The sequence below is a fragment of the Protomyctophum bolini genome (assembly GCF_963924005.1).
Source record: "Protomyctophum bolini genome assembly, chromosome: 18".
Classification (NCBI taxonomy): Eukaryota; Metazoa; Chordata; class Actinopteri; order Myctophiformes; family Myctophidae; genus Protomyctophum; species Protomyctophum bolini.
This window is the reverse complement of record NC_137879.1, coordinates 1,390,634-1,417,953: the sequence shown is the minus strand read 5'-3', so window position 1 is coordinate 1,417,953 and position 27,320 is coordinate 1,390,634. Positions and strand designations below refer to the sequence as shown.

General features: G+C 47.9%; 2 protein-coding genes across 5 annotated transcripts in view; both read left to right on the top strand.

Annotated features, from left to right (window-relative positions):
• The window catches only part of LOC308333367 (vacuolar protein-sorting-associated protein 25), a 208,638-nt gene that overhangs the window by 101,819 nt on the left and 79,499 nt on the right, over nt 1-27,320 (top strand). The window lies entirely within an intron of this gene.
• wnk4a (WNK lysine deficient protein kinase 4a) overlaps nt 1-27,320 on the top strand; it is a 114,774-nt gene that overhangs the window by 74,950 nt on the left and 12,504 nt on the right. For 2 of the 4 annotated variants that reach the window (XR_013965813.1, XM_080789919.1), the window contains exons 11-20: nt 1,210-1,406; nt 3,233-3,306; nt 3,563-3,689; nt 6,660-6,776; nt 7,648-7,848; nt 16,323-16,374; nt 16,795-16,926; nt 19,875-20,563; nt 20,807-21,055; nt 23,752-23,908. Coding sequence is in view for 3 of the 4 variants with exons in the window: in XM_080789919.1 (XP_080646045.1) it covers nt 1,210-1,406; nt 3,233-3,306; nt 3,563-3,689; nt 6,660-6,776; nt 7,648-7,848; nt 16,323-16,374; nt 16,795-16,926; nt 19,875-20,563; nt 20,807-21,055; nt 23,752-23,908 (1,995 nt within the window). In the remaining variant the exon portion in view is untranslated. The remainder of the gene's footprint in view (nt 1-1,209; nt 1,407-3,232; nt 3,307-3,562; nt 3,690-6,659; nt 6,777-7,647; nt 7,849-16,322; nt 16,375-16,794; nt 16,927-19,874; nt 20,564-20,806; nt 21,056-23,751; nt 23,909-27,320) is intronic. The other 2 variants (XM_080789921.1, XM_080789920.1) reach the window with 2 other exon arrangements.

Genomic DNA, 27,320 nt, shown 5'->3' with positions numbered 1-27,320 from the left:
TGTGCGTACACGTGTGTGCGCGTGCATGTCAGGAGGACCCAGTGTGTGTGTGTGTGTTTGCTAAGTGGAGCGTTCTGATTGGTCCGTCTTATCGTGACACGCGTCGGCGTGTTTATTTAACCTGCCGTGGCTTACGGAGTGACTGGAGGTTACGTTCAGTAACCATGGTTATATAGGAGTGACTGCATAATGCATTCCATCTGTCACAGGCATGAGGCTCACCGTGAAATATGACACCGTGTGCACAACTGAATTATTCACTTGTAGCTCGCTGTGTGTGTGTGTGTGTGTGTGTGTGTGTGTGTGTGTGTGTGTGTGTGTGTGTGTGTGTGTGTGTGTGTGTGTGTGTGTGTGTGTGTGTGTGTGTGTGTGTGTGTGTGTGTGTGTGTGTGTGTGTGTGAAAACGTTTCATCTGAAATGTTTCATCTGAAATGATTCATCTGAAATGATTCATCTGAAATGATTCATCTGAAATGATTCATCTGAATTGTTTCATCTGAAATGATTCATCTGAAATGATTCATCTGAATTGTTTCATCTGAAATGATTCATCTGAAATGATTCATCTGAAATGATTCATCTGAATTGTTTCATCTGAAATGATTCATCTGAAATGATTCATCTGAATTGTTTCATCTGAAATGATTCATCTGAAATGATTCATCTGAAATGATTCATCTGAATTGTTTCATCTGAAATGATTCATCTGAAATGATTCATCTGAAATGATTCATCTGAAATGATTCATCTGAAATGATTCATCTGAATTGTTTCAGATTAAATGTTTCATCTGAAATGATTCATCTGAAATGATTCATCTGAAATGATTCATCTGAAATGATTCATCTGAAATGATTCATCTGAATTGTTTCAGATTAAATGTTTCATCTGAAACGTTTTATCTGAAATGATTCATCTGAAATGATTCAGATTAAATGTTTCATCTGAAATGTTTCAGATGAAGAAAAAAACCCAGATGATTTGAATGTAATATTTAATAAAAGTCTCTCTCTGTCTCTGTGTGTGTTGTAACGGTATGGAATGTGTATGCTAACTCTCTCTCTCTCTCTCTCTCTGTGTGCGTTTGTCGTTTGTGTGCGTGTACATGTGGGTGTGTGCGTGCGTGTGTGCGTGTGTGCGTGCGTATGTGTGTGTGCATGTGTGCGTTCGTGTGTGTGTGTGTGTGTGTGTGTGTGTGTGTTGTCACAGCTGACTGTGATGAGACCGACGGCTATCTGAGCTCCTCAGGCCTTCAGGACCCCCTGGAAGGGGGCGGCGGCCTCCCCATGAGCCCCCCCACCCACCGCGAGGGGGGCGGCGGCGGCCTCCCCATGAGCCCACCCACCCCGCCTGCCTCCCGGGGAGGCTTAGGCCTCCCCATCATCCCAGCGCTGCGCTTCCCTTCGGTGAGCAGAGAGAGGGAGAGAGAGAGAGAGACCATAGCAGAGCTATAGAGCGTTAGCCTGGTTAATAAACCAGACGGGTTGAAACATATTCTCTTTGACACAATTGGTCAGAGCTACTGTCAGTCAAAGGTCTCAAGCATTGAAAGTCACTGTACCAAAGCCCGCCCATATTGCATACCGTGTCCCGATTGGCCGCCCCATTTCTCTGGTGTAGGGAATGGGCGTACAATTGAGCCTCTCCAGACCGTAATCCGCCGGCAGGCTTTTTTTTTGTGCCAACGGCTGATTCGGTCACTTTCAGAACGAGTGGCCCAGGAAATGAATCCCAATAATAATAATAATAAAACGTTATTTGTATAGCACCTTTCAAGACATGAAATGCAGCTCAAAGTGCTTTACAGAAAAATGGAGAATAAAAGAAAAGCAAGGCAACAACATTAAAAACAAGCAGTAATGCAATACAGTGAGGAATGAATAACAAAAAAAAAAAAAGAGATCAATTAAAAGCAATGTTGTAGAAGTGGGTCTTGAGCTGAGCTTTAAAAATGTCTCCAGAGGCTGCCTGACGAAGGTACACTGGGAGCTTGTTCCATGCCGACGGCCCATAGAAGCAAAAAGCTGCTTCCCCGTATTTTTTAGTATTTCTTTAGGCAAAGCGAGCAGGCCAGCAGTGGAAGACCTTAGGGGGCGGTTTGGGACACATTTAGGCAGGCAGTCATGTAGGTAGGAAGGTGCGAGACCATTGAGAGCTTTATAGACAAGTAAAATAATTTTAAAATCAAGCCTAAAAACAACCGGAAGCCAGTGCAGTGATGCCAAAACTGGAGTAATAATTATGTTCTCTCATCTTAGTTCTAGTTAAAACTCTGGCTGCTGCATTTTGGACAAGTTGTAATCTGTCAGTTGTTTTCTTAGGCAGTCCTGAAAAAAGTGCATTGCAGTAATCAAGCCGAGAAAAAACAAAGGCGTGGATTAGCGTTTTTGCATCGTCCAAAGACAAATAGGCTCTGATTCGTGCAATATTTCTAAGGTGAAAAAAGCCAATCTTGGTAACATGATTAATGTGTGAATTAATTAAAATATGAGTGACTGACTGTCTGAGACACCTCCCTGACAATAACACAGAGACAGCTTGTTTATTTTTTGGACCACAATGCTTATTATATTACAATTTACAATGTATTAATTTATCAGACGCTCTTTATCCATTAAGCAAGAACAAAAATAATGTCGTTATCATGAAACATGCGTAAGCTAAGAACGTAACGGTGGAATATCTTTCTATATAATTAAACTATACATATAAACTATACATACTATACTATACCAGTAAGACGCGCAAACGCGGGAAGCGAACGCAGCTCGTACATATTTGGGTTTTGGACGTATAGCTGCTTTGGGGACTCCTTATATGGTTATGGCTGAGTCATGGTGACGTAATCACTCAGCTCCATATATGGGCACAAAAGCGGGACAGACACACAGACACACACACAGACACACAGACAGACATGATCTGCTAGGTCTCATAGTAAGTGCTCACTGCATTCGCAATAAAGTGCTATGACTACATAAAATGCAATTCTAGTGCTGTCTACGTAAAAAAGTCTGTTTAAAATGCTATACATTATGAGACGATTTTAAGACGTTATTCTCATGTTATTCTCCATAGAGACTCAGGCCGCTCTGTATAGTCTTTCCATAGAGATGTACCCTGACCGCTGTTTGAGGGGTGAAGTCTATGGACTTTTGAGGTTTGCTTTAAGCAGTGACGTCGTCATTGTTGTGCAGCCGAGTCTGACGCTTCTCTGTCGTTCCTCCTCCAGAGCATCGCTGTGTCCAACAACACTGAACAGCTCCGCTCCCTGTCAACCAGCGGATTCAGCTCGCCTGTAGAGAGGTCTGTCTGTCTGTCTGTCTGTCTGTCTGTCTGACTGTCTGTCTGTCTGTCTGTCTGTCTGTCTGTCTGTCTGTCTGTCTGTCTGAGATTCTGTGACCTGCACTTACTGCGGCGAGAGAAAAAAAATCAATAAATAGTTGTCATAGATGTTTGACACGTTAACTTTAGCTTTAGGGCACGCACGGTCGAACGCACACACGTTTACATATCTTTTCATATCTTTTCATATCTTTTCATACTGTCTCTCTCTCTCCAGCTACAACTCAGACGTGGGCGGGGCCTCCGGCCTGAGTGACGGCGAGAAGAGTGGGAAGACGGTGGCCCGACGCACCGCGGGAAAACTGTTCAGACGGAGAGCAAGGGCCAGGCTACGAATCACTGGGGTGAGTTTACCTACCCTGACCCCGCTAACAGGGGGCAGGGCCAGGCTACGACCCTCTGACCCCGCTAACAGGGGGCAGGGCCAGGCTACGACCCTCTGACCCCGCTAACAGGGGGCAGGGCCAGGCTACGAATCACTGGGGTGAGTTTACCTACCCTGACCCCGCTAACAGGGGGCAGGGCCAGGCTACGACCCTCTGACCCCGCTAACAGGGGGCAGGGCCAGGCTACGAATCACTGGGGTGAGTTACCCCTCTGACCCCGCTAACGGGGCAGGGCCAGGCTACGAATCACTGGGGTGAGTTACCCCCTCTGACCCCGCTAACAGGGGGCAGGGCCAGGCTACGAATCACTGGGGTGAGTTACCCCTCTGACCCCGCTAACAGGGGGCAGGGCCAGGCTACGAATCACTGGGGTGAGTTACCCCTCTGACCCCGCTAACAGGGGGCAGGGCCAGGCTACGAATCACTGGGGTGAGTTACCCCTCTGACCCCGCTAACGGGGGGCAGGGCCAGGCTACGAATCACTGGGGTGAGTTACCCCCTCTGACCCCGCTATCAGTGGGCAGGGCCAGGCTACGACCCTCTGACCCCGCTAACAGGGGGCAGGGCCAGGCTACGAATCACTGGGGTGAGTTACCCCCTCTGACCCCGCTAACAGGGGGCAGGGGCAGGCTACGAATCACTGGGGTGAGTTACCCCCTCTGACCCCGCTAACAGGGGGCAGGGCCAGGCTACGAATCACTGGGGTGAGTTACCCCTCTGACCCCGTTAACAGGGGGCAGGGCCAGGCTACGAATCACTGGGGTGAGTTACCCCCTCTGACCCCGCTAACAGGGGGCAGGGCCAGGCTACAAATCACTGGGGTGAGTTACCCCTCTGACCCCGCTAACAGGGGGCAGGGCCAGGCTACGAATCACTGGGGTGAGTTACCCCTCTGACCCCGCTAACAGGGGGCAGGGCCAGGCTACAAATCACTGGGGTGAGTTACCCCTCTGACCCCGCTAACAGGGGGCAGGGCCAGGCTACGAATCACTGGGGTGAGTTACCCCTCTGACCCCGCTAACAGGGGGCAGGGCCAGGCTACGAATCACTGGGGTGAGTTACCCCTCTGACCCCGCTAACAGGGGGCAGGGCCAGGCTACGACCCTCTGACCCCGCTAACAGGGGGCAGGGCCAGGCTACGAATCACTGGGGTGAGTTACCCCTCTGACCCCGCTAACAGGGGGCAGGGCCAGGCTACGACCCTCTGACCCCGCTAACAGGGGGCAGGGCCAGGCTACGAATCACTGGGGTGAGTTTTAATAGACGTGTCTGTTGGTGCATGGTTCATTCGACCCGCTCATAGGGATCCAACGTGTTTAATAGACGTGTCTGTTGGTGCGTGGTTCATTCGACCCGCTCAGACGTGTCTGTTGGTGCGTGGTTCATTCGACCCGCTCAGACGTGTCTGTTGGTGCGTGGTTCATTCGACCCGCTCAGACGTGTCTGTTGGTGCGTGGTTCATTCGACCCGCTCAGACGTGTCTGTTCGTGCATGGTTCATTCGACCCGCTCAGACGTGTCTGTTGGTGCGTGGTTCATTCGACCCGCTCAGACGTGTCTGTTGGTGCGTGGTTCATTCGACCCGCTCAGACGTGTCTGTTCGTGCATGGTTCATTCGACCCGCTCAGACGTGTCTGTTGGTGCGTGGTTCATTCGACCCGCTCAGACGTGTCTGTTGGTGCGTGGTTCATTCGACCCGCTGATGGCCATAAATCTCAACACTCGGGGCGTTCACGTTTATAGCCTTGTCTCGTAAACAAGCGTTCAAAGGATTGGTTTCCATTGTTGCTGTTATTAACCCATTCAGGACGGCAGGAACGCCTTTTGGTGTTGTTTTAAAGCATCACGTTATGCTTTAGCTATTGGAAAAATAGCAGATCTACAAGCTCGTAGCGCGGCACTTTGAATATAATATTCTTTCAGAGCGAACGTTTTGAACTCGTTTCAAAATCTATTATCTTTTTTTTTTTAAATCAGCCTCAGATCTAAATGGGTTAAAAGCTCACACCCAGATGGCGTGGTGGTCACAGCCCACACTGGCGTTTAATGATGACATTTGAACTCATGATTTATTGTCATTAATTTATACTGTACTACAGATAATTGAGGGTTCATATATATTTTAATTGTGTTGAACATAAGACGGTCTCAGCCGGGTTGGAAGAAAACCTCACTATGCTCCAAAAACATTCTGAGAATATCCAAAGATATCAGATCTACAAGCCTGAAGCTGGTCTGCTGGCGCAGAGTTCCCAACTTGTAGATCTGCTATCTTCTACTTTGGATGCGTTTGTAATCATAATTTCACCCACTTCTTTGGGGTATATGCTAATAGAGTTCTCTCTCTCTCTGTGTGTGTGTGTGTGTGTGTGTGTGTGTGTGTGTGTGTGTGTGTGTGTGCTTACGCATGTTTCATGATAAATGCTTTTTATGTGAATATTATTCCCATGCTTTTAAATGAATTGCATTTTTTAATGAATTGCATTTTTATTTTTATTATTTTTTATAACTTTTTATACAAGTGCTCAAAGCGCTTTACAACGGTTCATTCATTCATACATTGGGAGGTGAAGCGGCGAACAGTCGACGCCAGCGTCCTCACTTCCCACCCCAAATCCAACCCTTGATGCCGAGTGTCAAGCAGGGTGGCACTGCAGGGTCCCATTTTTTAGAGTCTTTGGTTTGACCCGGCCGGGGATCGAACCCCCGACCTCCCAGTCTCAGGGCGGACACTCTAACCACAAGGCCACTGAGCTTTTCTGTTCTTACTTAATGTAAGTCACTCTGGATTAAGAGCGTCTGCTAAATGTCTAAATTGTGTGTGTGTGTGTGTGTGTGTGTGTGTGTGTGTGTGTGTGTGTGTGTGTGTGTGTGTGTGTGTGTGTGCGTGTGCGCGTGTGCATGCGCGTGTGTGCGTGCGTGCGTGCAGCTTTCTGACAAGGTGGACAGGGTGGTAGAATGTCAGCTTCAAACTCACAACGACAAGATGGTGACCTTTAAGTTTGACCTGGACGGAGACAACCCAGAGGACATCGCAGCGGTCATGGTGAGTCCTCACAGTGACCAGTATTTACTTAAAGTATTTACTCTGCTACTGTACTGTGCTGTACTGTACTGTACTGTACTGTACTGTGCTGTGCTGTGCTGTGCTGTGCTGTACAGTGCTGTGCTGTACTGTACATAAGTCCTATACAAGCAGTGTATTTAATGACTGTAGATACAGTAGAGTGGATGTTGAGCAAACAGAACAGACTTGGTTTTATGACTCTGACATGAACAACAGAGAAGCTGTCTGGCTGAACGATTTATGGTTTTTGTATCTAAGTCAAATTAAGCTCTAATCAAGCCCCGGATATCGCATTCTGAGCAGATCAGGAGCCATAATAATGATGCACATAAACACTGTGTGTGCGTGTCGGATTTTGGCCGTTTTTAGGTGGATTCGATCGATCGTTAGCTTTTTTTTCTTTCCTGGATTATGGTGAACAAAACACATAAATTACGTAAATTAATATCGTTCTCTCGCGTCGATCCAGTTAACCCATTTTGGGGCGGGAACCCCTTTTGGTGTTAGCATTATGATACGTTTTAGCGATTGAAGAATAGCAGATCTACAAGCTCGTAGCGCGCCACCGAGTGGCGCGCTACGAGCTTGTAGGTCTGCTGTTTTTATTTTATTTTTTAACAACTGATATAGAAACATAGGCTTTTTCAGGAAACTGTCAGGATGTAGATTGTAGAAGAACATTTTTTGAATCTGATCTCAGGTCAGAATGGGTTAATCAAAAGGGACGGAGATATCCGTTCCGGGCAGTAAAGGTGTTATAACGTGTCCCAGGTTTTAACGTGTTTAACGTGTATTTAACGTGTTTAACGTGTATTTAACGTGTATTTAACGTGTATTTAACGTGTCAAAGGTTCACAACGAGTTCATCCTGCCGTCCGAGGAGGAGGGCTTCATCCACCGCATGGGTGACATCATCAAGAGGGCGGAGTCTCTGATGGCCAATGAGGAGGATTCGTCGGTGCACCTAGCGGCCACCGGGGGCGGGGCCGGGGGGGCGCTGAGACCCCCCCCGCCCTTCCACAGCTGTGTGACCTCGCTGTCCGCCTCCCAGGTGAGAGAAACTGTGTGTGTGTGTGTGTGTGTGTGTGTGTGTGTGTGTGTGTGTGTGTGTGTGTGTGTGTGTGTGTGTGTGTGTGTGTGTGTGTGTGTGTGTGTGTGTGTGTGTGTGTGTGCGTGCGTGCTGTGTTTTTTTTTTGGAGCGTTTTACAGTTTTAGTGTGTGAGCACCATAGACTGTAAAAAATATGGACAAAGCGTTCCCCGGGTCTAACATGAACGTAAAATGAAGCCTGAAATCCCTTGCACTGTAAGTCGCCATCTTTCAAGATCCGTTTGAGCCCAGTTTGACCATTGGCTGGCCCAGACAACGAGGCGGGACTTCCCCCCTTCTTCTTCGTTGGTTTTTATTTTGACTCGAGTGGGTGGGGGATCCCGTTCATGAACTGTAACGGTAGCCACGCCCCTCAGAACATGCGCGACTTTATGGTCATTTTTTTTATAAATGGGACCATCATTTTCCAAAAAGAATATTATGACATGAGAAATGAGACTTTAAACTAGTGACTGGAAGCGAAAAGTATTCATGACCATGTTTATTAAGGTGATACAGTCTAGGTGAAGTTGGGCCCAAATACAACTTCTATGGAGATATGGGTTTTTTTGAGCCCAATGATAGCGCCACAACAGGCCATTATATGAACGTTCATTTCCTTAGTGGCTTCACAAAAGATCTGTCTGACTGCCCCCCTGGTGAGCACGGACAGCTGCAATACCGCTGGGTGACCATAAGGTGGCGCTGTTGAGCAGCGTGGCCGTGTTTGTGTCTATGTACCGTATGTCCCTATGTATGTATGTCTGTTTAGGGCACGCACGCACGCACACGCACGCACGCACGCACGCAGGCACGCACGTAGTCTGTCAAAGAATTTCAGAAATGTGAAACGGCTCATGGTACGCATCGCTACGTGGCGCGTTGCCAGCTGCGAGACTCACAGTGTGTTTCCGTAAGCCTGGGCACCGACGAGTGAGACACCAAATAGATACAGTATGTTTCAGCTGAGAAGGATTTTTGAAACCACTGATTCTGAGTTGTTGTGGCAAGATGGCGCCTGGACTGTGCACGTTGAAATGGGCTCTGATTGAACTCATTCTGGGCGGGAGAACCCCTTTTGGTGTTTTAAACATTGTTGTAATTTAGCTATTGAAAAATAGCAGATCTACAAGCTTGTAGGTCTGCCGTTTTTGAAAAGTCGTGAAAATATGGGGCAAATCTATATTTCAGAGCGAACATTTTTAACTAAATTATTTGCTTCTGGGGGTGTCCCTGAAGCTGCGTATTTTGAGATGGTAGGTATACGTCTGTGGCCCAATAGAGATAATTCCTTGACATGAAAAAGGTTGAGCATCACTGAGTCATAGAAACATGAGGTTTTTCAGAAAACTATTAGGATTTAGAAGTCACCTCAGTGATGCTTGCGGAACTCGACTTCGTCTCGTTCCCGACCGCATCCCCGTCGTGGCAATAATCACGTTAAACCACACCCTCTCGTGTAATATTGCTTAATTATTTGTCAACGACATTTAATGTTTGTGTTATTGGACAAACATCTACCCTAGCTGAATATAGGAGGGGCTAGCACCCCTCAACCCCCCCCAAAAAAAATAACCACGCCATCCAACCAGTGAACGTGTGTGTGTTTAACGTGTGTGTTTAACGTGTGTGTTTAACGTGTGTGTTTAACGTGTGTGTTTAACGTGTGTGTTTAACGTGTGTGTTTAACGTGTGTGTTTAACGTGTGTGTTTAACGTGTGTGTGTTTAACGTGTGTGTTTAACGTGTGTGTGTTTAACGTGTGTGTTTAACGTGTGTGTTTAACGTGTGTGTTTAACGTGTGTGTTTAACGTGTGTGTGTTTAACGTGTGTGTTTAACGTGTGTGTTTAACGTGTGTGTTTAACGTGTGTGTTTAACGTGTGTGTTTAACGTGTGTGTGTTTAACGTGTGTGTGTTTAACGTGTGTGTTTAACGTGTGTGTTTAACGTGTGTGTTTAACGTGTGTGTTTAACGTGTGTGTTTAACGTGTGTGTTTAACGTGTGTGTTTAACGTGTGTGTTTAACGTGTGTTTCCCCACGGCGTGTCAACGCTGTGACGCCGTCGCTCTTAAACGTGTGCGGCTGCTAGACCAATAAATCTCCACCTCGTTTCGGATCGCAGGCAGACGTAACACGCGTGGCGGTCGTCCCCCCCCATTCCCTCAGAGGGAGGTCAAGGGTCAAGGAGAGAGCATCGCAGGTCATCTAGGGACGGGGGAAACATTTGAGGAAGGAGATCTTCATTTTGTTCCTCTTCATTTAGCCCTTCTGAAGTCCAGAATATAGGGCCTTTTTTGCGTGCATGCGTGCGTGTGTGTGACCGTGCGTGCGTGTGTGTGACCGTGCGTGCGTGTGTGTGACCGTGCGTGCGTGTGTGTGTGCGTTCGAACGTGCGACCGTGCGTGCGTGCGCGCGTGCCTGCGTGCGACCGTGCGTGCGTGTGTGTGCGTTCGAACGTGCGTGCCTGCGTGCGACCGTGCGTGCGTGTGTGTGCGTTCGAACGTGCGTGCGACCGTGCGTGCCTGCGTGCGACCGTGCGTGCCTGCGTGCGACCGTGCGTGCCTGCGTGCGACCGTGCGTGCCTGCGTGCGACCGTGCGTGCCTGCGTGCGACCGTGCGTGCCTGCGTGCGACCGTGCGTGCCTGCGTGCGACCGTGCGTGCCTGCGTGCGACCGTGCGTGCCTGCGTGCGACCGTGCGTGCCTGCGTGCGACCGTGCGCAAGAAAAACTTGCAAGAAAAACTTGTAGTTATAGATTTGCGTGCGACCGTGCGTGCGTGCATTTCTGTATGGACTGGAGTCTTTCTAGGAAATGCTGTATAGTTATTCCCTCCCCCTCTGTCTTTCTGGAAGACAGATGTTGTTACTTACGTGCTTGCACACATGTGTGTGTGCTTACGCACGTGGTGTGTGTGTGTGTGTGTGTGTGTGTGTGTGTGCGCATTGCGTGCGTGCGTGTAGTAGTGTTTCTAGGAAGCGCTGTAGGAGGTACAGTATAACTGTATGTAGTTAGTATATTATATTATATTATATTATATTCCCTCCTCTCTCTTCCTGCCAGACAGATGTTTCAGAGTATAGATCTCAGCTGTTCTCGTTGCCTCACAGAGTTCACAATGCTGTGTGTGTGTGTGGGGGGAGGGGGGGGGGGGGTGTACCCTCCCCCCCTCCTCCCCCCCCCCTAACGAGCCCCCAGGTCTATAATTAGCTCTGGTTACCGTGGAGACGGTCTCACCGCAGGACCTGATTACAACCAGACTGTGGTCGGGAGGAGGGGGGGGGGGAGTTTAACTGAGTACATGCATAAAGTACTGAGGAGAGTACTACTGTTACTGTTACTGTTACAGTACTGTGTACCGGAGAGGAGAGTACTACTGTTACTGTTACAGTACTGTGTACCGGAGAGGAGAGTACTACTGTTACTGTTACAGTACTGTGTACCGGAGAGGATAGTACTACTGTTACTGTTACTGTTACAGTACTGTGTACCGGAGAGGAGAGTACTACTGTTACTGTTACTGTTACAGTACTGTGTACCGGAGAGGAGAGTACTACTGTTACTGTTACAGTACTGTGTACCGGAGAGGAGAGTACTACTGTTACTGTTACAGTACTGTGTACCGGAGAGGAGAGTACTACTGTTACTGTTACTGTTACAGTACTGTGTACCGGAGAGGAGAGTACTACTGTTACTGTTACTGTTACAGTACTGTGTACCGGAGAGGAGAATACTACTGTTACTGTTACAGTACTGTGTACCGGAGAGGAGAGTACTACTGTTACTGTTACAGTACTGTGTACCGGAGAGGAGAGTACTACTGTTACTGTTACAGTACTGTGTACCGGAGAGGAGAATACTACTGTTACTGTTACAGTACTGTGTACCGGAGAGGAGAGTACTACTGTTACTGTTACTGTACTGTGTACCGGAGAGGAGAGTACTACTGTTACTGTTACTGTTACAGTACTGTGTACCGGAGAGGAGAGTACTACTGTTACTGTTACAGTACTGTGTACCGGAGAGGAGAGTACTACTGTTACTGTTACAGTACTGTGTACCGGAGAGGAGAGTACTACTGTTTTGAGGTACTTTTTCCTTCACTTTTCCACTCAGTGAAAAGTCGGCCTATATTGTACTTTTGTACTGGACTCATGGAAGCATGTAATGTTACACAGATATGTGTTACACAACAGTTTACACTAAGTGTGAATGAACAGGGTTTAAACTGGAATATACACAACAGTTTACACTAAGTGTGAATGAACAGGGTTTAAACTGGAATATACACAACAGTTTACACTAAGTGTGAATGAACAGGGTTTAAACTGGAATATACACAACAGTTTACACTAAGTGTGAATGAACAGGGTTTAAACTGGAATATACACAACAGTTTACACTAAGTGTGAATGAACAGGGTTTAAACTGGAATATACACAACAGTTTACACTAAGTGTGAATGAACAGGGTTTAAACTGGAATATACACAACAGTTTACACTAAGTGTGAATGAACAGGGTTTAAACTGGAATATACCAACAGTTTACACTAAGTGTGAATGAACAGGGTTTAAACTGGAATATACACAACAGTTTACACTAAGTGTGAATGAACAGGGTTTAAACTGGAATATACACAACAGTTTACACTAATTGTGAATGAACAGGGTTTAAACTGGAATATACCAACAGTTTACACTAAGTGTGAATGAACAGGGTTTAAACTGGAATATACCAACAGTTTACACTAAGTGTGAATGAACAGGGTTTAAAACTGGAATATACCAACAGTTTACACTAAGTGTGAATGAACAGGGTTTAAAACTGGAATATACCAACAGTTTACACTAAGTGTGAATGAACAGGGTTTAAAGAGAGTCAAAGGATGCAGATGAAGAACAGCTGCACTAATTGGCGTCGTTAAGGCGTGCATGGAAACAGTTTGTGTTGCATGTGATTTCACACCAGAAGATATATAAGATGATGCACCATGTTGAAAATGACTGTAGACATTGAGAGAGAAGAGAGACAGACACACAGACAGGGTGATGTTGTCTTGGACCGTTTCCAAAACAGGAGGACCAAAGCGAGTCCATCATGCTGCTGTAGCAGTGAGGAACAAACTGTATTCCTTTGGAGGCTACTATGATGGAAGGACCTTCAACATCATGGAACAGATGGACATCCATGTCTTCAACACAATGTCTTTATGCTGGAAGAAGTTACCTCCAGTGGAACCTGGAAGAGGAGACGGTCACCTTGAGGTTCCATCCAGGCGCTACGGCCACACAGCCGTGTTGGTGGAAGATACAGTCTACATCTGGGGAGGCTACTGGGGAGGCCGCTGGGGAGGGGAATACTACAGTGAGCTTTATGCATTTGATGTGGACGCCCACATGTGGTTCAAACCCAGGAGGGTTTCTGGAGCTGTTCCAGAGGAGAGGTACCACCACTCAGCCTCTGTGTTGGAGAAGGTCATGTTTATCCATGGAGGACAGACCAAGCTGAATATATCCACTAATGACATGTACAAGTTGGACACCAGCACAATGGTCTGGACTTTAATTAACACCAGAGGAACTCCACCTCCTGCTTCATGGTGTCACTCTGCTACCATCATTGGGACAAAGATGTTTGTATTTGGGGGCTGTATGGGGGGTCAGTACTACAACACCATCAGAGTGTTTGACACAGAGACCGACCTCTGGCTGAGCACACCTTCTGCACAACTTCTACCAGGAAAACGCTGGTATCATTCAGCCTTTACCTACAATGGAGAGCTGTACATATTCGGTGGTTACAACGGTAACCAGACCCTCAATGATGTGTGGAAATTCAGTCCAGAGACCTTCTCCTGGAAGAAGGTTGAGCCCAAGGGGAAAGGACCATGTCCAATGCATAGTATGTGCTGTTGCATTGTGGGAGATCATATCATCCTCTTTGGAGGAAGGAAAGGAGATTACACTATCTCTGATGAGCTGTTCATCTTAGACTTGAGTCCTCGTCTTAAGATGTTATGTAAGCTAGAAGTTATTCAGTACGCTCTGGACCAATCAGAACTCACACACGACATCAGGTGGGAACTGGCAGCCATGACCAAAACATCGTCAAAAAACAACATGTCAGCCAACTGAGAGAAAACGAGACATTCTTAGAGTTCTAACCTGACACTGAAGGCCCGTCCCGAACCGGGCCAGCCCTGGACCTAACCAGGTACCGAGCCCTGGGGCGCTCCGCTCTACTAATATAGTTATAAAGGTTTCATAAAATGTATTTTTTATTTATTTTTATTTTTCGTTTTATGACTTCAATCACACCCAAAAAAAACCCCTGAACTTTGAACATTAAGTGGATTTTTTGTGGTTTGGAGTTTTCTCTGGGGGTTTGGAAGCCTTTTGAGCTGCAATGAAAACAGGCGAAACTGTGAAAACAGTGACATCTGCTGGCAAATCCCATTGACATATAATGGGATTTGCAGGCTGTGACATCACAAACAGCAGGAACATCAGAGCACTTGTTTGAGCCAGAAAACCACAGACCACCGACAATATACTGAATGTTGAAAGACCACAGACACAGACCACCGACAATATACTGAATGTTGAAAGACCACAGACACAGACCACCGACAATATACTGAATGTTGAAAGACCACAGACACAGACCACCGACAATATACTGAATGTTGAAAGACCACAGACACAGACCACCGACAATATACTGAATGTTGAAAGACCACAGACACAGACCACCGACAATATACTGAATGTTAAAAGACCACAGACACAGACCACCGACAATATACTGAATGTTGAAAGACCACAGACACAGACCACCGACAATATACTGAATGTTGAAAGACCACAGACACAGACCACCGACAATATACTGAATGTTGAAAGACCACAGACACAGACCACCGACAATATACTGAATGTTGAAAGACCACAGACACAGACCACCGACAATATACTGAATGTTGAAAGACCACAGACACAGACCACCGACAATATACTGAATGTTGAAAGACCACAGACACAGACCACCGACAATATACTGAATGTTGAAAGACCACAGACACAGACCACCGACAATATACTGAATGTTGAAAGACCACAGACACAGACCACCGACAATATACTGAATGTTGAAAGACCACAGACACAGACCACCGACAATATACTGAATGTTGAAAGACCACAGACACAGACCACCGACAATATACTGAATGTTGAAAGACCACAGACACAGACCACCGACAATATACTGAATGTTGAAAGACCACAGACACAGACCACCGACAATATACTGAATGTTGAAAGACCACAGACACAGACCACCGACAATATACTGAATGTTAAAAGACCACAGACACAGACCACCGACAATATACTGAATGTTGAAAGACCACAGACACAGACCACCGACAATATACTGAATGTTGAAAGACCACAGACACAGACCACCGACAATATACTGAATGTTGAAAGACCACAGACACAGACCACCGACAATATACTGAATGTTGAAAGACCACAGACACAGACCACCGACAATATACTGAATGTTGAAAGACCACAGACACAGACCACCGACAATATACTGAATGTTGAAAGACCACAGACACAGACCACCGACAATATACTGAATGTTGAAAGACCACAGACACAGACCACCGACAATATACTGAATGTTGAAAGCTCATTCTTTGTGGATCTCAGAAAACCTAAAAAAATCACACCCGTGTGAAGTGAGTGGTGGGGGGAGGAGTGGTGGGGGGCGTGGAGAGTTCCAGACCCCCAGGAACGCGTCCAGGGGGCCGTGCCGGTTCCGGCGTGCCGGGCCGCGTCCGAAATGGTTGAGAAATGACAGAGTTACAGTGCGGCAGTCAGTACTCAACTGCTTTGGGGACTCCTTATATGGTTATGGCTGAGTCATGGTGACGTAATCACTCAGCTCCATATATGGGCACAAAAGCGGGACAGACAGACAGACAGACAGACAGACACACAGACATTATCTGCTAGGCTCATTGCGAACGCAGTGAGCACTTACTATGAGACCTAGCAGATCATGTCTGTGTGTCTGTCCCGCTTTTGTGCCCATATATGGAGCTGAGTGATTTGTTTGTGATTGATGCAAGTGTCTGTCCCGCTGTTACGTCACCATGACTCAGCCATAACCATATAAGGAGTCCCCAAAGCAGCTATACGTCCAAAACCCAAATATGTACGAGCTGCGTTCGCTTCCCGCGTTTGCGCGTCTTACTGGTAGTAAGTGCTCACTGCGTTCGCAATCACCTTCACATCCATCACAGTAAAGGAACAGTCACCGTCAATCTATAAAAAGCGCTATTATAAATGCACCGTTTTCCATTTCTGTCTTCATAATGTTTATAATTATAATAATAATAATAATATGTTGGTTCTTGTTTCAGCCCAACCTCCACAGTCACCTCTCCAGAACCCTGTCGTCCTCATCCCTGCCCGGTAAGACCACAACCATTATTATTATTATTATTATTATTATTATTATATTTTTTTAAGATATTTTTTTGTGGCTTACGCCTTTTATTGCTTTTATGGAGGGACAGACAGTAAAGGCTGACAGGAAACGGGGGAGAGATGGGGGGGGGGGGGAAGACATGCAGTAAAGGCCGTGTCGGGCTCGGGGGTCGAACCCGCGGCACACTGCGACTGGATGTTTTTGGTTTGATTGTTGGTTTTTGTTGTTGTTTTTAATGTTTGATTTCTGTCCATTCATTATTTGGTTGATTTCACCCGTGTGTGTGTGTGTGTGTGTGTGTGTGTGTGTGTGTGTGTGTGTGTGTGCGCGTATGTGTGTGTGTGTGCGCGTGTGTGTGTGTGCATGTGTGCGTGTGCGTGTGCGTGTGCGCGTGCGTGTGTCAGACCTAGAGGTGTCGTCGGGCCCCTGCGGTCTCCTCGGACTCCACGGCTGCTCTCCGCTCGCCGCTGGAGATCTGTTCCCTACGGCCGCAGGGAGACCCCTGGTCCGCTCCCAGTCCTTCCACAGCGCCCCAGGTAAACGCTACACCCGTAGGCTCCTTCCACAGCGCCCCAGGTAAACGCTACGGCCGTAGGATCCGCTCCCAGTCCTTCCACAGCGCCCCAGGTAAACGCTACGGCCGTAGGGTCCTTCCACAGCGCCCCAGGTAAACGCTACGGCCGTAGGGTCCTTCCACAGTGCCCCAGGTAAACGCTACAGCCGTGGGGTCCGCTCCCAGTCCTTCCACAGCGCTCCAGGTAAACGCTACGGCCGTAGGGTCCGCTCCCAGTCCTTCCACAGCGCTCCAGGTAAACGCTACGGCCGTAGGGTCCGCTCCCAGTCCTTCCACAGCGCCCCAGGTAAACGCTACGACCGTAGGGTCCGCTCCCAGTCCTTCCACAGTGCCCCAGGTAAACGCTACGGCCGTAGGGTCCGCTCCCAGTCCTTCCACAGTGCCCCAGGTAAACGCTACGGCCGTAGGGTCCGCTCCCAGTCCTTCCACAGTGCCCCAGGTAAACGCTACGGCCGTAGGGTCCGCTCCCAGTCCTTCCACAGTGCCCCAGGTAAACGCTACGGCCGTAGGGTCCCCGGACCGACCCCTGGGGGTCCCCGGACCACACTTTGAGAGCCCCCGGGGCATAAAGGCCTTGCCTTGTTTACTACTTTTCACCACACAGGGGAGAAAAAAAAAGGAAAATTTAATTAAGTTAAATTAAGTTAAATTAAATTGCAACATCAGCTCTTTGGCCGAGAATGAGACGAAGTGAGAGCATTAAAACCACACGCCCCCCCCTCCCCTCCCCCACGCCTCTCTCTCTCTGTGTGTCTCTCTCTCTCTCTCTCTGTGTATTGTCCGTGGTGCTCTCTCTCCCGCATGGCGCCAACAGCCCCTTCGCCTCAAAGCCATGGTTTGTGTCCAGCCGGCCTCTGAGGCAATTACCTCACCTGAATTCAAGGGCCCTTTCACACACACGCACACGCACACGCACACACACGCACACGCACGCACACCCACACGCACACGCACACGCACACACACGCACACGCACACGCACGCACACCCACACGCACACGCACACACACGCACACACACACAAGCACAGCATTGTGATTGTGAACTCTGTGAGGCAACGAGAACAGCTGAGATCTATACTCTGTAACATCTGTCTGGCAGGAAGAGAGAGGAGGGAATATAACCCATTCTGACCTGAGATCAGATTCTAAAAATGTCAGTCGATTTTTCAAAAATAGCAGACCTACAAGCTCGTAGCGCGCCACTCGGTGGCGCGCTATGAGCTTGTAGATCTGCTATTTTTCAATAGCTAAAGCATAACATGATGCTAAGACCAAAATGGGTTCCCGTTCAGAATGGGATAATATACTAACTACATACAGTTATACTGTACCTCCTACAACGCTTCCTAGAAACACTACACACGCACGCAATGCGCACACACACACACACACACACACACCACGTGCGTAAGCACACACACACACACACACACACACACTCACACATGAAGCACGTAAGTAACAACATCTGTCTTCCAGAAAGACAGAGGGGGAGGGAATAACTATACAGCATTTCCTAGAAAGACTCCAGTCCATACAGAGACATCAGCCCGCCAGCCAGCCAGCGTTCGTGCGCCCATGTGCTTAACCCATTCTGACCTGAGATCAGATTCATATGAGGTTTCCACTGGACACACACACTGGTCTGATTAACCCATTCTGACCTGAGATCAGATTCTAAAAATGTCAGTCGTTGTTCGATTTTTCAAAAATAGCAGACCTACAAGCTCGTAGCGCGCCACTCGGTGGCGCGCTATGAGCTTGTAGATCTGCTATTTTTCAATACCTAAAGCATAACATAGTGCTAACACCAAAATGCGTTCCCGTTCAGAATGGGTTAAAGGGACACTGCTTAAAGGGACACCTTTTTGCAAAAATATATATGTTAATGACGTTTAGAAGCTTTAGAACACTTTCCTGGGGGTCTTTATGTGTGTAATATGTGGTTTTAGATATTTTAGATTGTAGCAGTGAGCCTGTTGTCTCTGATGTCATGGACACTGGGCTCACTTCCTTCCTGGACTACAATTCCCATAATTATTTGGTGCTCTGCTCCTCCTTGTGGATAGGGGGGAGAGCTGTCTTACTGAGACAACATGTAGTCCAGGAAGGAAGTGAGCCCAGTGTCCATGACATCAGAGACAGTACAGGCTCACTGCTACAATCTAAATTATCTAAAACCACATATTACACACATAAAGACCCCCAGGAAAGTGTTCTAAAGCTTCTTAACGTCATTAACATATATGTTTTTGCAAAAAGGGTGAAGTGTCCCTTTAACGCATTTTGGGGCGGGAACCCCTTTTGGTGTTAGCATTATGTTATGCTTTAGCTATTGAAAAATAGCAGACCTACAAGCTCATAGCGAGCTTGTAGGTCTGCTATTTTTGACAAAAAACGAAGAACGACTGACATAGAAACATTGGCTTTTTCAGAAAACAGTCAGGATGTAGAAGAACATTTTTAGAATCGGGTCTTAATGCAGTATGAAGTGGACATCATTACAGGCGATGGAAACTCATCTTTTATCGAACACACTCAACAGAACAGGCTTCATGCTTCATGCTGCTCAGTGACTCAGTCGTTGAAAAGAAAGGACTTGCGTTACGCTTCAGGAAATGCGGCCGAGAGTTCCGGAGACTCGGAGAGGGATGGAAGTGTATGGTATATATGGTATATATTCTGAACCCTTATTGGTGTTTCAAAGCATTGTTTGTTGAAAAATCGTGAAATTGCGGCACAAATCTTTGAATGTATATTCTTTCAGAGCGAAACATTTTTAACTCAAATCTTTGCTTCTGGGAGGGGGGTCCCTGGAACAATTAACATATTACTATTGATGTTAATGATGCTAATTAATGACGTTAACGATGTTAATTAACGATGTAAATGCTGTGTTAACTTCCAGGTGCGTTCCAGCCCCAGTACCACCCCCACCACTACCCCGCCTCTCTGCTGCCTCCGCACAAACACCACAGCTTCCCCCGACTGCCCTGCATGGGGGGAGGGGGAGGGGGAGGGGGGGCCCCCAACGCCGCCACACACTTCCCCTTCCCGAACCCCCCCCACCCCCACCACGCCCCCCTGACGCGCGTCAACAGCAACCCCGTGTTCCCCACCACCACCACGGCCCCCCCGGGGTCCCCCCTCGGGCCCCTGGAGGTGGTGGTGGGAGGGGGAGGGGGGGGAGGGGGGCCCCCCTCCATGTGGGGCCCCCAGCAGCAGCAGCCCCTGTTCTCCCTGGCCAACGTCATCTCCATGGCCATGAGCATGGCCCAGTCCCTCAGACCGCCCCCAGGGGGGGGCTACCACGCCCACTACCAGAGCCCCTCCCCCGTGGGGGGGGAGAGGGGGCCGCCGCTCCCGGACTGCTTCTTCTACCCCTCCTTGGAACCTGCAGGGTCCGGCGGATGGGGGGGGTCTCCATGCTCTCCCCCCCCCATCTCCTCCTCCTGGGACCTAGCGACCGGCTGGGGAGGGTCTCCATCCTCTCCCCCCTCCTCCTCCCCCTCCTCCTGGGACCTAGCGACTGCTGGCTGGGGGGGGTCCCAGCGGGCTCCATGCTCTCCCCCCTCCACGCCCCCTACCCCTCAAGAGGTACGTGTAGCTTTGTGTAGATCTTCTTTTGAGGGGCGCTAGCCCCTCCTCTATACACAGAGGTTTAATGTTTGATGTCTTTAGGTCAATGTTAGTTCACACACAGGGCCAGCGGTGGTTCAGGGGTAAAAAATGTCAAAAATGTCAAAAATAACATTGGGTCACTATTTTGAAAATGTTGAAAGGGCACACAAAAGGCGTTACCTCACTCTGCTGGGACCCCCCCCCCCCCCCCCCCCACAGGCCATGTCCTTGTCTAGCTCCACCCAGGAGGAGGACGGGACCCCCCAGACCACCACCACCACCGCCATCGCCCAGACTCACAGCACCGTCCCACTCCAGGACCACCCCTCCCAACAGACCTACAGCAGTGTCCCGTTCCAGGATGGAGGGAACCATCCCCACACTGCTGCTGCTGCTTTTGTGGTCCAGACGTGTCGGAGTTCCTCCTCAGATCCGTCCCCCTCGCCCCCGGAGAGCCCTGGGAACACGGTGAGGCACGGTCGACGCTCGTCAGTGATTTTTTTTTAATCTCTGCATGTGCACAAATACGGTCAGGAACGTTAGCATTTGCAGTGCTAATGCTAACGTTAGCATTAGCACTGGAGAGGCCTCCAGTGCTAGAGGCCTCCAGTGCTAACGCAAACGTTAGAGTTAGCACTGGAGAGGCATCCAGTGCTAAGCTAACGTTAGCATTAGCACTGGAGAGGCCTCCAGTGAGGCAGGTTTGGCCTCCAGGGAGGCAGGTTTGGCCTAACCTGACTCTGCCAGCTGGGGGCGGTATTGGGTAACCATGTTCCCCAACACAGCATCCATCTGGGATCTCTCAGGGAGTTGTGCTAACGCCGAACCACTCGTGGTTCGAACCAATCAGCGTGAGCTAAGGGGCGGGACATGTGCGAAACCGGATGTGACGCTATATAGACACGTCAATATGATTGGTTGTGTTTGCACGCCCACACGGTGATAGACAGACGGTCCCATCCAATCATCTACCATGTATCTTGAAAAAAAGGAACAGCCCCGTCATCGAATTTGCTCCCGAGATCCCAGATCCCAATAAGCTGTGAAACAAATTTGTGTAGCAAGCTTCTTGGATCTGGCAGCGTCAGGTTTGATTTGGCCTCCAGGGAGGCAGGTTTGGTTTGGCCTCCAGGGAGGCAGGTTTGGTTCGGCCTCCAGGGAGGCAGGTTTGGCCTCGAGGGAGGCAGGTTTGGGGTTTGGCCTCCAGGGAGGCAGGTTTGGCCTCCAGGGAGGCAGGTTTGGTTTGGCCTCCAGGGAGGCAGGTTTGGCCTCGAGGGAGGCAGGTTTGGGGTTTGGCCTCCAGGGAGGCAGGTTTGGCCTCCAGGGAGGCAGGTTTGGCCTCGAGGGAGGCAGGTTTGGGGTTTGGCCTCCAGGGAGGCAGGTTTGGCCTCCAGGGAGGCAGGTTTGGTTTGGCCTCCAGGGAGGCAGGTTTGAGGTTTGGTTTGGCCTCCAGGGAGGCAGGTTTGTCAGGCACTGCCACTCCAGAAGAAGAGAGAGGTTGTTGATCTTGTTGATGAAATTGAAAACAAGGTTCACGTTTTTGGTTTCATTGCTCTGAATATGATGACGATGACATAAGAGAAATTCTGCTTATCAAGATGTGCTTCTATTTTGTGGGGATTTCCTAGAATTCAATGATCATGAAAACGCGGAGATAATGTTTTGCCAAAAAAAAGCGGGCCTTTTTTATTGTTGCAGATTTTTTATTCGTCAATGTTTTGGAGAGAAGACAGAGCTCTGGGGTCTGTAATGTAATGGATCATGAATAACAGTATAATGGAAACATGCTGTAAATGTGAAGGCGTTTACATACTGTAGTACACACAGTGCAGGCATAAACCTTCCTCAATGATCGTATCTGGTTTCATCAGTATTCAAGGTTATTGAAGCGAGACATGGCCAAAGCATTTCCGGGGGTCCCTGGACCAAAAACCGTTGAGAACCCATTGTATAAACCCATGATAGATAGATATAGAATAGATAGAATACATTATTGGCAGTTTAAGAAAATGACAGAAAATGACATCATTTTTAAAAAAACGCCAAATGGACTCAGACACAAAAAAAAGCCTTCGCTTGTTTCCATTGTGGTCCACTTTTGTAACATGAAACTATACACATACATTACATACTGTACAGACAAAACAACCATGGAACATAATGAGGTTAGGGTTAGGGTTGAGAACCCATTTAATAAACTAAATAAATCAGGTTTAGGCACTTTGTGTTCAGGACACGGAAATATAAATATATAATCAATCAATCAATCAATCATATCATGAAACTATGCATGTGTGCACTACAGAGTACAGTATGTCTACATAAAGTGCTATCTAAGTTACATAAAGTACATAAGCCTGTAAGACCACCACCGTGTCACAGAATGTCATCATTTATCCACTGTACATGTACAGTAACTCCATGATGTCACAGAATGTCAGCATTTATCCACCGAACATGTACGGTAACTCCATGATGTCACAGAATGTCATCATTTATCTACTGTACATGTACGGTAACTCCATGATGTCACAGAATGTCATCATTTATCTACTGTACATGTACAGTAACTCCATGATGTCACAGCATGTCATCATTTATCTACTGTACATGTACAGTAACTCCATGATGTCACAGAATGTCATCATTTATCTACTGTACATGTACAGTAACTCCATGATGTCACAGCATGTCATCATTTATCTACTGTACATGTACTACAGTAACTCCATGATGTCACAGAATGTCATCATTTATCTACTGTACATGTACAGTAACTCCATGATGTCACAGAATGTCATCATTTATCTACTGTACATGTACAGTAACTCCATGATGTCACAGCATGTCATCATTTATCTACTGTACATGTACAGTAACTCATTTATCTACTGTACATGTACAGTAACTCCATGATGTCACAGCATGTCATCATTTATCTACTGTACATGTACAGTAACTCATTTATCTACTGTACATGTACAGTAACTCCATGATGTCACAGAATGTCATCATTTATCTACTGTACATGTACAGTAACTCCATGATGTCACAGCATGTCATCCGTGTCTCCTGTCCAGTTCTCGTCCAATCACAGCATGTCATCCATGTCTCCTCTCCAGTTCTCGTCCAATCACAGCATGTCATCCATGTCTCCTCTCCAGTTCTCGTCCAATCACAGCATGTCATCCGTGTCTCCTGTCCAGTTCTCGTCCAATCACAGCATGTCATCCGTGTCTCCTGTCCAGTTATCGTCGTACGACGGTCCGTCTCCGGCCCGTCCCGCCGTGACAGAGATGAAAGCCTCTCCCAGGGACTCTGGTAAGCGCACGCACACACGCACGCACGCACGCACACACGCACGCACTTGTGTGTATGTGTGTGTGCCTCTTCTACATCCTGACAGTTTACCGTTCTGACCTGAGATCAGATTCTATAAATGTTCTTCTACATCCTGACAGTTTAACATTCTGACCTGAGATCAGATTCTATAAATGTTCTTCTACATCCTGACAGTTTAACATTCTGACCTGAGATCAGATTCTATATAAATGTTCTTCTATACATCCTGACAGTTTAACATTCTGACCTGAGATCAGATTCTATAAATGTTCTTCTACATCCTGACAGTTTAACATTCTGACCTGAGATCAGATTCTATAAATGTTCTTCTACATCCTGACAGTTTTCCGTTCTGACCTGAGATCAGATTATTTTTTTCCCACGATTTTGTAACCCATTTTTCACCCCTGTGTCAATCATCTACTGTGATCCTGGGCTCTACACACCCTCCGCCAACCTGGGGAGAGCAACGGACTTAACTCATGCTCCCTTCATGCCTGTTGGAGTGTCCAAGTTGCTCCTTTACACCTGACAGGGGGGAGTTTCCCTGGTTGGACGTCGTAGCGCGTGGAAGGAACACGTTATTCCAACCAGTTCCTTTCCCCTCCATCAGGCGCCCCGGCTGGCCAGGGGGAGGCAGTTTAGAGACCAGGATTACTGCATGTTTTTGTGAGGGTATCTACCCTGTTTTGTTTTTCTTCTTTGTAATTATTTGATTTTCCAGCTCAGTGGCCTTGTGGTTAGAGTGTCCGCCCTGAGACCGGGAGGTCGGGGTTCGATCCCCGGCCGGGTCATTATACCAAAGACTGTAAAAATGGGACCCAATGCCTCCCTGCTTGACACTCAGCATCAAAGGGTTGGATTGGGGGGTCAAATCTACTAATCAAATGATTCCCGAGCGCGGCGCACAGCTGCAGCTCAACCGCTCCAAGAGAGAAGGGTCGAATGCGGAGAACACATTTCACTGAACGGTATAACGTGTGTGACAAATCCTACGACTTTGACTTTATATGCGATAATATGCACATCAGTGTATCTTTGTATCTTCAAGTTGCTGGCTTCCATTGACAATGAACGGTGGACTGCATCTTTGCATCTGGCCGTGTGAACGCAGCGTTATAGTGACTAAAGCCTTGTGACACGGGACTAAGTCCATGTCACAAAGCTTCACAAAGAATACAGGAAGTGATGACACAAATAACGTGACACAACAGGAACAGAAAGATGATTCTCTATCCCGATTGGCCAAGATTGATATCCCGACCTGAAAAGGCCAAGGCTATGTTTACAAAAGTACTCAAAAAACTCAAAAGCTCACTTAAACAAGCTTGCACGCACACACACACACACACACGCACGCACGCACACACACACACGCACGCACGCACGCACGCACACACACACACACACACACTCACAGAATAGAGCCATGTGTACGATGTTTTTCTCTGTCCTGAAAAGTCCCTCTTCATCGTGCTCCACGCTCCAATGTCCTCATTCCGTTCAGGTCAATTTGTCCCCTGAGTTGTTTTCATGTTCTCTCTCTCTCTCTCTCTCTCTCTCTCTCTCTCTCCCCCTACCTCTCTCTCCCCCTCCCTCTCTCTCCTTCATGGTGTTTGGGTGACATTAAGCCTCCTATATTAGCGGAGGTTTGGCCGTAGGGAGGGGGGGGTCATTGCGTAAGCGCCATCATGTCATGTTTCCAAACCGTTCCGCTGAATAAAAACCAGCCACAAAACACCACGATGATGATGACGATGGTGGTGATTATACGGCCCCTATACCCGCCGCCACGGGCCAATCGCAGCCCCCTAACCCGCCGCCACGGGCCAATCACGAGGCTGCCTGGCTCGTTATAGCCGCCACCCCCCCCCCCTCCCTCCATGCCCACACCTGTGTGTGTTTATACCCAAAACCACCGTCAGAACAGAGACTGTCTGTGTGGAAGGACATGGAAACATGAGCCTCTCACTGCCTGACAAACACTGGCATCTAGTGGGCAGCCCTGGTCACTGCACGCCTGCTTCAACGTCCCCAAATGTTGACCTTAATAATGCAGACCGCTGCCATCTTCTTGCCATTATAAGTTAACCCATTCTGACCTGAGATCAGATTCTAACGCACAGAAGAATGGTGGTTCTTTAACGCATTTTGACCTGAGATCAGATTCTAAAAATGTCTTCTAAATCCTGACAGTTAAAAAAAAAAAATAGCAGACCTACAAGCTCGTAGCGCGCCACTCGGTGGCGCGCTATGAGCTTGTAGGTCACAACTCAGGTTTGTTTGTGACAACTCAGGTCACAAACAAACACTTAGTGCAGATAGAAAGAGAATAATTCAAGCATGCTTAAACATGTAGCTAGGTGTAATGTTAGAGACCACAGAAGACATGTCAATATGAAATAAATGCTTAAACATGTAGCTATAGGTGTAATATTAGTCCACAGAAGACATGTACATATGAAATAAATGTTTAAACATGTAGCTAGGTGTAATGTTGGCGTCCACAGAAGTGAACCTTATCAAGCCTGTTTTCTCAACTCGCTGTTTCTCTGGCAGACATTACTCTACAAGTCATTATCTCCAAAACCGGTGGGTCAAACTGAACAACCAATATGTCAATTTGAAGCTATGATTCCCTGCTTTCACATGACATGAAAAAAACTAAACGAAAATGATCCAATGACTTAATGACTTAGCCTCGGTCAGAAACAGTTACAAATGTTATTTGTCCGTCTTAAATATCGTCTGTATTATTTTATATTTATATGTAATAGTTGCTACTACAGAGACAGCTGTGTAACATTATTTGCCTCTTCTCTTGGCCAGTTCACACTCGTATAAAAGAGATTTATATAAAAGCTTAAATCCAATCAAATTAAATTCACGCTTCTTCCCATGCAGCAGATCCACCCTGTTCATCATCTAAAGGCCTATTCATAGTCTGTATTTTCGGTGGTGAGGTGACCACCGCTCCGGTGGTGAGGTGACCACCGCTCCGGTGGTGAGGTGACCACCGCTCCGGTGGTGAGGTGACCACCGCTCCGGTGGTGAGGTGACCACCGCTCCGGTGGTGAGCTGACCACCGCTCCGGTGGTGAGGTGACCACCGCTCCGGTGGTGAGCTGACCACCGCTCCGGTGGTGAGGTGACCACCGCTCCGGTGGTGAGGTGACCACCGCTCCGGTGGTGAGGTGACCACCGCTCCGGTGGTGAGCTGACCACCGCTCCGGTGGTGAGGTGACCACCGCTCCGGTGGTGAGGTGACCACCGCTCCGGTGGTGAGCTGACCACCGGAGCTGAAATAACGTTGAGCGGTGGTGAGTAAAAACAGAGAGAAGGGCTGGAGCGGTGGCGGTGGTTTGCTCTTCACCGCGGCTCAGTGACGTCAT